The sequence below is a fragment of the Melanostigma gelatinosum genome (assembly GCF_949748355.1).
Source record: "Melanostigma gelatinosum genome assembly, chromosome: 9".
Taxonomy (NCBI): Eukaryota; Metazoa; Chordata; class Actinopteri; order Perciformes; family Zoarcidae; genus Melanostigma; species Melanostigma gelatinosum.
The window spans coordinates 15,324,807-15,337,817 of record NC_136642.1 but is presented as its reverse complement, the minus strand read 5'-3'; the positions used below and the strand labels follow the sequence as shown (position 1 = coordinate 15,337,817).

The following is a 13,011-nucleotide window of genomic DNA, read 5'->3' as shown; positions in this document are numbered from 1 at the left end:
GATATCATTACATATCATCAAAACTGCAATGCTTCACATGTGATGTGTGCAGACAAAACCTTGCTCCATATGTCTACAAGCTATAGTCAGGTAACCTCGTAATCAAATCTTCAGAAATCTCTCGCACACTGCTGATTAAAACAATAGTAGAAAAGTAATAATCAATGCAACTTTTATGGCTGTTCGTGGCAAACCAAAAACAGATTGTGAGTTAAAGGTCCAGTGTGTATGATGAAATGTCATCTAGCAGTAAGGTTGCAGATTGCAACCAACTGAATACCCCTTCCCTTTCCAAGACTATGGTAACATGAGCAGCTGAGCGCAAAACCGAGGTAACGCCATGGTTTCTTTCAAGACCTTCGTCGACCCTTCTTTAGCAACGACTAAACTCAGACGGCGGTTGGCAGAACCACGGTTTTGCACTCGGAGGCTAATATTACTGCAGTTTCACAGGCATGACGGAAAAGTACAATGGCCTTCAGGTAACGTAAAAAACGTTGACAGCTCTCTAGAGCCGGTGCTTGGTTTGTCTGTTTTGGGCAACTGTAGAATTACGGCTTTGCAACATGCATAGTTAAGAATAACATTTTACATTTCTGCAAATATACCAACCTAAATCCTAAACACTGGTCCTGGCTTTTCTTGCTGAAAGGTCATGAACTCCAAATCTATCTGGCATCAGGAAAAGAAACCCCAGTTAACAGACAATTGTCCTGAAGGAAACCACAAGACATGCCTGAAAACTACCACTGAGGGGATGACTGTGTGGACCCCTGTCAGCCAACAAAGTGACAGCTGATGGATTATGTGTGGAGTCTTTCACCTCGCCAGGAACGAGGCCAAGACAAAACCTTTCTGTTATCATATTATGTGTTTGGATAAAACCTCTTCTTTCTGCTTGCCGACACATTACGGTCTGGCTGCGTTACTGTTTTGGTATTTACAGCCCAGGTGGGTATTATGAGGCCCGATTCCTCTGTCAACCACAGCTACTATATTGTTACTTTATTGTTTTCTTCAACTGGGGTATGACGTGTACGGTTCTATGAAGAGACGTTGAACATTTAGATACTGTACACAGCAAGTACAAACACAACTTGAAAAACAATGTTAAAAAACACTTTTATCTCTTTGTGATTGCTCTTTTTTGTTTTTCGAAAGGTCTGAATGGAAAGAATAGAAAACTCTAAGTTGTCATGTATTGCTATGCCTACATGCCTTTTCTCAAAACCATATTCAAATGTCCTTTTTTCATATCTTAGAGCACCCCCTTCAACTAGTAATGATGGTATTCGCAGAAAGACATGGCTTTATCATCATACAAACCAATTATCTTGTATTTAATTTGTAACTCAAACACATTTAACTCAAAACTAAATAAAAATACATATCTACAACGCTATATAGTATATAGAGATGTAGACAATATACGTAAGTAATTACTGCAGTAGAGTAGCCCTATGCATCACTGTACTATATTGTACATTTCCAAGAACCACACTGTGTATCGGTAACCAACAGAGGTGATGTCAGTGTATTGTCTTACCCTTGCTCCCGGGGGGCCGTCTCTACCAGGGGAGCCCGAGCTTCCAGGAACACCCTAATCAAAACACAAACGAGCAGGTTTGAATCACTTTCACAACACTGCCTGTGGGACACTGGACATTTAGTGACAGTATAAAACTAAGAAAAGTAGCTTTAAAATGCAAATGTGAAGTTTGTGTGATAAATTAATAATAAATGTACACTTTTCCTTTAGATCAGAATAGTCATTTTTACAAGGTATCTGCCAAATTCCATACAGCATAAAAAGGAATGACTTTAAATGCATCTACACAACCAACGGTCAAAACAGATAAGGGTGTGCCGTCTTGCACAACGATGCTTTGACAGCAGTGGTCATAAATGTGATTTGTGGAATAACCGGCCTCTAACCCTCTGGGTACAGCACGATCTCTCTATCAGCAGGCCACCCTGCTGCTCCATCTCCTGTCCCATTTCTCCTTCATCCACCTCTCTGCAGGTCAATGCACACAGCCGATTCCAAAATACAGTCATGGATGAAGTGTTGAGGTGATTTATCGCTGCACTTCGGTATTAGTGGCGGAGGGCTCATGAAACAAGACAGTTAACACTCTAAAAGGTCCTACAAATTCCAGGCAGGGGTCGCAGAGGACAGGCCAGTTATGACTAATGATGAGCCGTTGTTTAGATGTCGGATGATGCACGTTCTCCCAAGACATCCGCAATAGTGTCTCTCCGCCACTTTCACCCATGTATCCACAGACTTTAACACACATACACAGAGCAGGGAAGTATAAGCCACTGCAACCATATTGAATTCATAGCAATCTGCGTCTGTAAACAAAGAATAATACAATTTGTTTTTACTTGATTTAGAAACTACCTGAAAAAAGTGAATATGCACAGCAAACTCGTTGATGTATTCTGACTGCACTGACAGATTTTTCACTTGTTTTAGGAAAATACCAACTTTAAAGAATCAATTACTCACTAAAACGACCTGATAAAAAGGATAAGAAGGTTTTTGGTTGCACTTGTTAACCCCTAGAACCCACTACTGAGCATTTACAGGCAGTCCACAAACAATCAATACATATTTACAGTATACCACGCTATAATGTCGTTTTTATTAATTATATTTATTCATGTAATTTTCAACTATAACTTCTCCTGCCTTTGAAGCATCCTTAACTTCATTTTTATTATCTTATTTTATTTTATTCTGTGTATGTAATTTATTGACCCTAGGGTCACATTGTGGTTTTTTATGTTTTTTAAATTTCTGCTGTTAAGCACTTTGTGATGTCACGTCTGTGAAAAGCGCTCTATAAATAAATTTCATTCATTCATTCATTCATAATGATCAGTTGTAATAAATATGAACTACTAAGAATTCTTATTGTATATATTCTAATTATTATAACAGTTGATAACTGCTTTATAAAGTAAAACTGTGCAAGATTTGTTAATGTATGTAATTATATTTCATTCATAACTCATAAGGACTCATAAGGAGTTACAACTGCTAATGAATGCATTAAGTGTGTATGTACTGCTAAATGGCAAGGTTAAAATAAAGTGCAATTGGCATGCCAGGATAAAAGGTACACACACACACACACACACACACACACACTTATCAGAGCCTCAAGGGCAGGACTTAAGAATAACATGAGCAACGAGGCCAAAGGAGTGAGCGATCAGTACGGTGCTGCTCACTCACTGGTTTGTAATTTTTTTCAACAAATTTAGATTTAGTCTATTAACTAAAATGTATCAGTACTATAGAAAACTATAGTAATTTAGCCTTGTTTCAATGTATTGAGGTGCAGCCGTCTTTGACACAATCACCACCCACAGCCGAAGAACCAGACTGACCCGTCGGACCAAACGCCACCAAACTGCCCCAAGGAGGAGAGGCAGGAGAGCAGAGATGAAAGCTAAGCTAACCCAGCTAGAAGCTAAGGTTACTCCACTACCCAGTCTACTGCTGGCTGTCTGATGCACTTACTAATGCACTTCCTCTTTGCAAACACACACGCACACACAGATTAAGTGTAAAATGGGGGGCTAAGAGGGGTAACTGCATACATCTGCAAAAGATCTAGACGTGACCAAATTTAAATTATTGCCACACAATCTATTCCTCGAAGACACACTGATGAACAGAATGAAAATGCGTGAGATGGACAAACACACCAACACAAACGCACACTCTTTGCTGTTCATTGCAGCTGCATTTTTCACTGTCAAATTGAAACAGAGGTGGAGGACGTTGATGACAAGGTTACATTGTATATTCTGCAGCGAGAGACAGAGAGAGAGAGCGAGAGAGAGAGAACAGAGAGAGCTGAAGAGAGGGAGAAAGAGGGAAAGGAAAAGAAAGAGCGAGAGAGGTAATTGATGTCTTAGGGTTTTGATATTCTCTGTGGTCCCTCATATATTACAACAGGGCCCTGGAAGCTACAATTCCCCCACTGAGACACACACACACACACACACACTCATATTCCTCTCTCTGACAAAACACATTATTACACAGAAACATAGTGCGGCACAGGGCAGCACTGCCAGCTTTTATTAATAGGACTATGCAGGCGGAGAGAGAGAACTAGATAGTGCTGCATCAGGAAGTGTTCTCTGTGAGCTGATTCAGAGACTAGTTGTTCTCTCCTCATGAAAATGGTTATTGCATATTCCTTTCTTATAAAATCTGTGAAAATTAAACAGGCGCGGTAAAAAGTCAGCAACTATAAATGTGACTTCCAATCAGCGACTTAAGTCTGTCAACAAAAGAAACTGAGCCAGTCTAAAGAACAGTAATTAAAAACGGATAAAAACCCAGAGAGAACGAACTAAAACCACCAGGCACATGACTATCAGCATAATCAGCATAACAACAAACTGTCTTTACAGCTGCCTCTGTTAGTCTGCATCAGTGCTGAAATAGACATCTGTCCAATACGGTACATTTTATTTAGCTTTGTAACATATTGTCTTATAATAAAGACCCTTTCAACACACATTTCCTGAATAATTTAAGTCATGAATCAGGATCACTCCAGTACAAAGCCACAACTCTAAAACATAAATAAAGACACCCTGCACAGGATGATCACCATCCTAAAGTCCAAGATGAAATGAATTGTGTGTGTGTGTGTGTGTGTGTGTGTGTGTGTGTGTGTGTGTGTGTGTGTGTGTGTGTGTGTGTGTGTGTGTGTGTGTGTGTGTGTGTGTGTGTGTGTGTGTGTGTGTGTGTGTGTGTGTGTGTGTCTGTAGTGTGCTCTGAAGGCAGATCGATGTATCAATTTGACATGACCCGTGATCGGCTGATGGAAGCAGCGACTTTAACAAGTTGTGCTCTGGTGTGGAAAGAAAATAATAGTGCTCCATGTAGGAGCTGTCTCTCAAAATCAAAACTTGTGCACCGTCAGCTCCACATGAAGAGCTTGACTGCAGCTAAATCTGATTGTGATGAATTTAAAATTAGTTTATCCGCTCGTTCTCTGAAATGTGTTATCCCTACAGATCAGTGTTGTAGAAGCTTATTCCAGGATGCAGTGGGAGTAGAAGGCATGAAAAAAGAAACGGTTGTCGGTTCATCAGAGGGCATATAAAGACATGAAACAGCAAATGCAAAGATCGGGACCTCCTAACTATGAGTGTAGGTGGTAACCTTTGACATAAACATTGCCAACCAAATGAGCACATGTTAAATTTCCTAATAATCTAAATGGATGTTGCAAAATCCATGACAGGAAAACCTTGAGCCCTAAGTCAGACTGGTTCGCACCTATATGCTCTGCGACATCCTCCAGTGAATCTGGGCTGATAGCCATAATGGAATCCACCATCTTATTCAATTTATTGTGATCCTCAGACAACACAGCAATGGACAGCACTAACTGATGCACCTCGATAAATACTGTGTGTGACTTCTCAAAGCGAAAGTATTTGCAGGACAGATCTGCACCAAATAGTGCTGCATCAGCATCTAGTGCGACTGTGATGGAGCCGGTAGAGCTTCGAGGGATGTTGGCTCCCACATTCTCCACTTTCAAACAAGAACAAGAAATCACAGAGAGAACAGTCAGCTAAATAAATGTCTTGTGACATCTACTGTGCGAGAATTATAAGAGAGCAGTCAGCTTAGTGGCACAATATCGGCTTTTGTACACTTGATTTAAACTCTGAAGGATATTTTGAGGTTAAAAATGTGGTGAAAATGAGGTAAAAAGCCGAGACGGTAAAATTGATTGAGCATAATTAGGAAAATGATCTTTCAGGAAGCATTGTGCTACCCAAGGCGTATTCCACTTGTGCTGTTAAAAGGTAAGGACAGCCTTATGAGAGAGATATCCCCTATCAGCCCAGCACATAATGTATCAGGATAATGGATATTAACAAAAAGTGTTGCCTGAGTCAGCCCAATAATAGCATGCTGAATTATGCTGTGTGTTATCATTTATATCATGACAATTTATTGTGTTACCTTTAATGATGCTTTTAATGTTTAACTCATCAGTCTAGAGGGATTGAAGTAGCACAGACTCAAACCCCAAAACTCCCATGGTACACTCTCACAAAGGATTTCACCCAATTAGCTCCATTACATTTATTTTCAGGTGTGTGTGTGTGTGTGTGTGTGTGTGTGTGTTGACCCTCTTGTTGCACCTGTTAAGGTTAGACAACTTAACAAAAATGTATATTGGAACATTGAGCTCTACCCAACTTCAACCTGAGCAGGTTTCTAATGAAGCAGAATAACTAACAGCTGTGAGGGTGTGCAGGGCCATTAAAAGTACGAGGCAGAGGCACAGGAATAAAAAGAAATAAAAGAAAATCCGGCAGAATAATCTGACAAATTAATGACGGAGTCTTCGTTAAAAAATGTACGTTTTTCTGGTCAGAGTTACTTGAACATTGACTCTGTCCTTGGTGATGTTCAGGGCTCCCAGTAGAACTCCATTAAATGCATTCAGTGTTACCTCCGATTGGTTCACTGCCCAATAATGGAGATGCTGTTAATGATTATTCCCATCTCGATGATTCCATTAGGCTGCTCTGTGTCTGTGTCGACTTGCATATGTGAGTCAGCAACAAAACAGTTTCACACACACACACACACACACACACATATACACACACATTAGCATGCACGCTTGCACACACACGCACACATATACACACAGTGAACCTTCATATCCCCCTCATCTCTCTCTAGCTTTCCTGGTCTTTAACTCTTTCACAAAACTGCACAACAAATTCAAACTGTTGTTCGTTAATACAGACATTATGCTGTACAATATTATAGCGGCATGTCACTAAATTTGGATTAAGATGAAGACATACCTTTTTCGTGGCCCTTTATTTTGAAGAAAACAACAATAACCAGAAGTGTTGTGGATGCTGTGTATTGATTTCTAGGTTTTTATGCGTGTAATTTCAAAAAAGCCGGGGGAAAAAAGCCAAATTGCAGCACTACATATTTGTGGCATCTTTTTCATTATATATAAAAATATTTTGCCATAGAAATGCAGAATTTCCGTGAAAACAGTTGCACTTGCATGCTTTAACATTTCTACACTTAAGGTTTGTTCACCTCAAAAATGATTACAAATGAAAAAAGCCTTTGGAGCAACAATTACATGGCTAAATAATTAACAGAGATAAGCACTCTTACAAAGAGTTAACAAATACCTGTAAGTTAGGCTGGTCTAATATATATATATATATATATATATATATATTAAAAAAGTTACGGAAATGCCTTTATAGGGCAACAAGTCTCATTGTTTTTACCATGTAAAGTGTCTTTGAGTACCCTTTAAAGTTTAGTTTAAAGTTAAAAATGACTTTGTGATGTTGGGAATTATTTCAACAAGCCCCAACACACACTTCACCTCTGAATCTTACAATCACGTACTTTTTTGTTAAATGTTGTCTCACCATTTGTCCGGCTGGACCAATCGCTCCTCTCTCTCCCTTTCCCCCAGCAGCACCCTGTAAAAGAAACAAAGTCATTACATCTCAGCCGAACTAATGGTCACAGCGATAGCTGCCGAAGGACTGGAAAAACCAACATCAGTTATCTTAATAAGATGATGGGCCACCACAAGTCCCCAGTCCTCTTTTAACTATTTAATATGAATGCATTCTATGTACTCTACTGTCATATTAAACTTGATTTTATGCAATCTATGTTTTCTATAGAGTGAGTTTAAAAGGGGTTTACTGTGTAATTTAAGTGCATTAAGTTAAATGTTGACGTCGGTGGTAGGCCATTCGATTTGAGATAAGACGTAATAAGATAATAATAAGATGTGTTGTGTTTGTTAACCTCCACAGCAACACTGAGAGGGTGTTTGTTTTTCCATATTTTCCAAATTTTGGTGTATTTATAGACTCAGAGACCTCGGCACCGATTGGTAGAGAATAAACTCGAGAGTTTTTGTATTAAAAATGAAACGACACCCTGGACATCTATCTACTATCGCAGGGCGGTACTATACCGATAAAGTGTATCATCATTATTAGAGCCACAATTTTTTGTTTTGAGAGGGAGATAGCTAAATTATCTTTACAGTATTGTAATGTTAAAAGTATCAAGTAACTGTGCAAATGTCCAAGTTGTGGTGTTATACTTCATTTTGAATATGCACATACAAACACACACAAGAAATGTCTTACCGGGGGTCCCTGAATAGAGAGACCACTGGGTCCCTGAGGACCAGGTGGTCCTGAAGGTCCAGAAGGGCCAACATCTCCTACTGACCCTTGGGGTCCCTATGAAAACAACACAATGGATTTCAACTTTTTGTTGTCAACTTTAAAGCAAGATGGATGACAAATCCATTAAGTGCTCAGGAAAAATAGAAATGTGAACATCTTTAATTCCATGACCACTGAGCAAGCTCCCCTTCCAAATGAGCATCACGCCTCATCAGCTCCTTCATATCACATATTCATGAAATGCGTTTGAACCACTGTACAAACTCTTCTGTAACAACAATGTGGAACTAAAGTAGCACTTAAAACAACATTTAAGTTATATTTAAGGTAAAAAATAACAAATCAAACACATTTGATGTACATGAAAAGATTGGGTAATGGATGTGTGCCCATTTCCTCAAAGTCTGCACCTCCTTAAAACATAAAATATCCACCAAGTTAAGAACTACAAACTCTGGTCAACATCATCACTACATGCTTGCGGGGCTTTTGCTACCATTGGCTGCTTCCATAATGAGATCTATAACAGGAAATAGATTTAGACACTTGTCTATCCATCTACTATAAGGTTGTGCCGGTTTATGTGATCCATGTGTATGCGCTGCAGACAGACAAATAAGGTTTATTTTAAAAACTGCACGTTATTTTCCCATTAATCAGCGCTTATACTGTAACAAGTAATGCATCCAGATGGATTAGTGAGAATGAATAAGGATGAATTCGTGGAGGATCTGGTCTCATCCAGCAGAATAATCAGACTATTCAAATAAACCTGGCTGTAGCTGCAGAGGTACAAATACTGCTGAGCTAAGACAAGTGTGATCTGGCAGGCGTGTATTATTATGTACGTATATACTGTAGAGTATGTGTGTGCCAGCAGGACAGAAACCGCATCTCACCCAAAACTGATTTACACCCATCAAATATAGCACATGGGCTGTATAAAGACTTGCATTCAATTGATTTTGTCTTTGTTTCAGTCTTGGGATGTGCTAAACTTTATGTTCTGGGTGGGCCACTTCATGTAGAGCACTCGATACACTGTCATTCAACGACGTCAAAGTGCGACATCTGGTTGAGATAAACAAGTTCATTTTGTTGATTGACAGCCCTGCGTGTCTAGGCGGTAGTGGCAATACTCCTGCTGCTTCTTTCAAAAAAGAAAGGGGCTTCAAAACATATCTTCTATAATCTCAGATTAAATTACAAACATGGGAATTGGCCACTGGTATTGAGAAATGTCCAACAGCGTCAGGCCTTGTACTGACTGCCACAGCTGGATGGTTTGTAAGAGTTTGGAACAGATTGCCATCGCAAAGCTGTAGCAGATGCACACTTTACAGTGAATCATTCTTGAATAGTTCAAGATAGGATTTGCTGGAACTGTGTCTATTAAGCACAGGATAGTAACAGTGGTGATAAGAGCCTCAAATCTGAGGCCAAAAGGAAGATCAGGAAGCCAAGAAAACTGATATATGCTTTTCCAAAATTGCTTTTTTCAGCCCAAGGGAGCTTCACATCCAGTCTGTTGGACGGCTGGGCCACTGTTTAAAAGACCCTTTGTTTCTGAGTCGGGGGCATTACTTACTCAGCCTCAACTTTTTTCATTTTATCGTCGAATCGGGATGGGGGCTGTTCTGTCCCTGAAGGTAGAGGTTTGGACCAGCATGTTTAGATTATGAGTCAAATAATAAGCGAGTGTCGTGGCTAGTCTTGTGGGCTCCCCATTATTTTCATTAAGGAACCTGGCGAAGTGTATTCGCGTCCAGTTTGAAACTGACCTCGCCTTTTTTGCCTAACGTAAAGTTAAAACTGATTAAACTTATAAAATGTGAAATCATGAGATTCTCTAATGTCTAGCCAGTTTGAGAAATCCAGTCCGACCAGCCTGTTAGTATTGGGGTGCTTCTTCTTCCCCGGTTAGGAGCATGACACGGTTTGAGAACAGGTATGTGCTGAAGGTTTTGCAGAAGTATAAATGGTCGCTGAAACTACGTGCATTTTACTAACCGTCACTCCTGGCTCTCCTCGGTCTCCTCTGGCTCCCCATATGCCTGGACCGCCCTGAAACACACACAAACACACACTGTAAAAACAAGACACAGTCAGCTTTTGCAAGTTGTGCACCTAGATAGAGTGTAATGGCTAAGACATGCTTTTGCAAAAATGTGTATCCCTCAGACTCCCTTTTAAACATGAAAATTGGAGTTAATGTTAAAAGATCTAATGCAAGTGAAACTGCACAGGTCTTTGATATGAATGTATTATGACTTTGACGGACAGAGGCTAACGCTGATCTGTGCAGTAAACTGCCCCCCTGGGCTCTGCACTTTCATGCTGCATCTGTAAGTCAGTCTGGAGCTGTAAACCTCGGGCTGACCCCAATAGCCAAAAGGTTTATCCGGGGACAAACGCACATCTGCTAATCATTGATTCATGTGGGATACTTCCTCTTCCTGTGTTTGCGTAAATAGACCTCCCCTGGGAATGAGGGGGTGACCTGGTAGTTCCTATAGTATTTAGCTAGAGGGGGACAGGAGGCATGTTTACAAGCAGGGCGAGGAGTACGAGAGGAGACCCACCAAACTGTTGACCCAAGACTTATGTTTGATGGTTTGCTTTACCATTAAGGAGTCATTGGCTTATTCCCCATCAGCATCCATCAACCGTGAAGCGGTGCTGGAAAAGGATTGCTTACCAGTCAATATGGAGAGGACGGAGGACAGTAACCAATACCTCTGGAGACTACACAAGGTTGGCTTTAAAAAGGCTAAACAAATCTTTTAAATTCTCCCTTTGGCAGCAAAGAGACAATTCAACTTTAGGTAAGGAATAGAACAACAGTACTTTTGATTCGAATGCAATGATTGTGCGATTGTAAATCCATGTTACAAGGGAAAATATTTAAAATGAATGATCGTCAATTCTGCAATTTGTCTCTGCAAGTTGTTTCTTATGCATGTTTGCAAACAATCTGAGCCTGTGACTTGTTTGAGGACGGGCAAACCTGCAGAGAAAGCTGAAATCAGCTTCCAACAGCAGCAACACGACTATTCGTGTTTGGATTTTTCATGGGGCCTTTAATGGTGATAAAGAAAAGAATACACAGCTATTATCATTTAAATGAGCAATTTGATGCCAACGACAAATTTACATTTTTCAAACAACGCTAGGATCTCGAACAGCACGGGCACAATTCAATCTCAACAAACGGAGATGGCAGGCAGCGCGAGTCTTGCTTTCCTTAATGTCAGATTGATTGCCGAGTGATGTTCGGTATTGAGCCGAGTCTGTGCCAAAGCAGACAGCAAAGATTGCAATTCAGTTGGGGCAATCAATATTATTTCAAACATGACTCAAAGATTAACAAAACTGAAGAGGTCTGCTGCTGTGCAAGACAGGAAAAGACATGCCTCCGACAGTGAACACAAACACAAAAATGACTCTCAGGAAGGAAAAACTGTGTTTTGATAATGATGATAATAATACATTTAGAGCAGATTACTGCTGTAGCCATAATTCAGATTGCCAAAATACAGTCTCATCTGTGTAGATTATAGGAATGTTTTTTAGCAACAATAATCTCTATGATCAGATGGCAACAAGTATAGTCCCTTACATTTAAAACAAATAATTCTTTGCTTTCCAGCTCATTCGCCATCCAGTTGCCTTGTCATGGCAGTATTATGTTCGTTTAAATATTGCATCAACTAACCCAATGGATCCAGGTATTTATTTAGCTTTCTTCACACTCCTTGGTTCATCAGAGAGAGCAAAGTTTCAGCAGCACAAAAACAAATGATGATCCTAAAAGTCTCCGTTTTCACGGTCTGTTAGGATTTTGAAAGTTTCGCTCTCTGTATGAGGCTTGTGTTCCACAGGGGATAAAATACATTTGTTGTGTATAACAGGGGGAATGGTACTGCCTTTTCATCCTACCTCAAAACCCCACTGACTATAGAGCGCAGTTTTAGCACAAACGTGCCTGTGATTTCACTATTATACCGTTCACCTCTGCCGATATGCTGCAGTTAAAATGTGATTCAAGAAGCCCATTCAATGCCAGCGAGAGAAACAGACACAGACAGAGACGCAAAGAAAGAGGCTTATTGTGACAATAAAAAAGAGAAAGGAAAAAAATAGCCTCAGGCGTGTGGATGAAGTGAAGGTAGAAGAGAAAACAGAGAAAAGAAAAAACAGAAAGACAATAAAGAGATGAAAGCTTGACAGAACAGCTATTGATCTGGTTTGGACAGAGAGTGAAAGAGAGACAAGGAGAAAATACATCAAGGCGACAATGCACAGTATACATAGAGTTGAGAAATATGAAAAAATTCTTTACTTTTTAAAGTCTTAGATACTTCTAAATTTACAGATAAGATGAGATTCAATTGTTTCATGGCTTAGCTGACATAATTGCTTGTAGTATACTGTATGTTTCTGGTGTGAAGACAGTGAAACGTTAACGAGGAACAGAGACAAAAAATGAAAAGAGGTAGAAAAGCGGAAGGGAGGGCTGCGGCCTGTGGCCATAACCCTACATAAGAGTAAGTGGATGTGGCTCGTCGGACAGGGATGACAACTGGGGCGATTGTAATCGGCTGTGATAAATGGAATCACCATATAATTACTTTCTCAAACTATACTGGTGTTGATCCACACCCCTCCCACGCCTTCGTTACCCAAGGGTGGAGACAGAGACAAAGGGAGTGGAAATGAGAGAAAACGAAAGAGATATAGAGATGGGAAAAAAAG

At 40.0% G+C, this 13,011-nt stretch overlaps 1 protein-coding gene across 1 annotated transcript in view; it reads right to left on the bottom strand.

The window, feature by feature from the left end:
- col14a1a (collagen, type XIV, alpha 1a) overlaps window positions 1-13,011 on the bottom strand; it is a 129,964-nt gene that overhangs the window by 14,388 nt on the left and 102,565 nt on the right. Inside the window, exons 37-40 of the mRNA XM_079275921.1 lie at window positions 10,267-10,320; window positions 8,215-8,310; window positions 7,474-7,527; window positions 1,547-1,600 (exon numbers count right to left, since the gene is read on the bottom strand). Coding sequence (XP_079132047.1) covers window positions 1,547-1,600; window positions 7,474-7,527; window positions 8,215-8,310; window positions 10,267-10,320 — 258 coding nt within the window. The remainder of the gene's footprint in view (window positions 1-1,546; window positions 1,601-7,473; window positions 7,528-8,214; window positions 8,311-10,266; window positions 10,321-13,011) is intronic.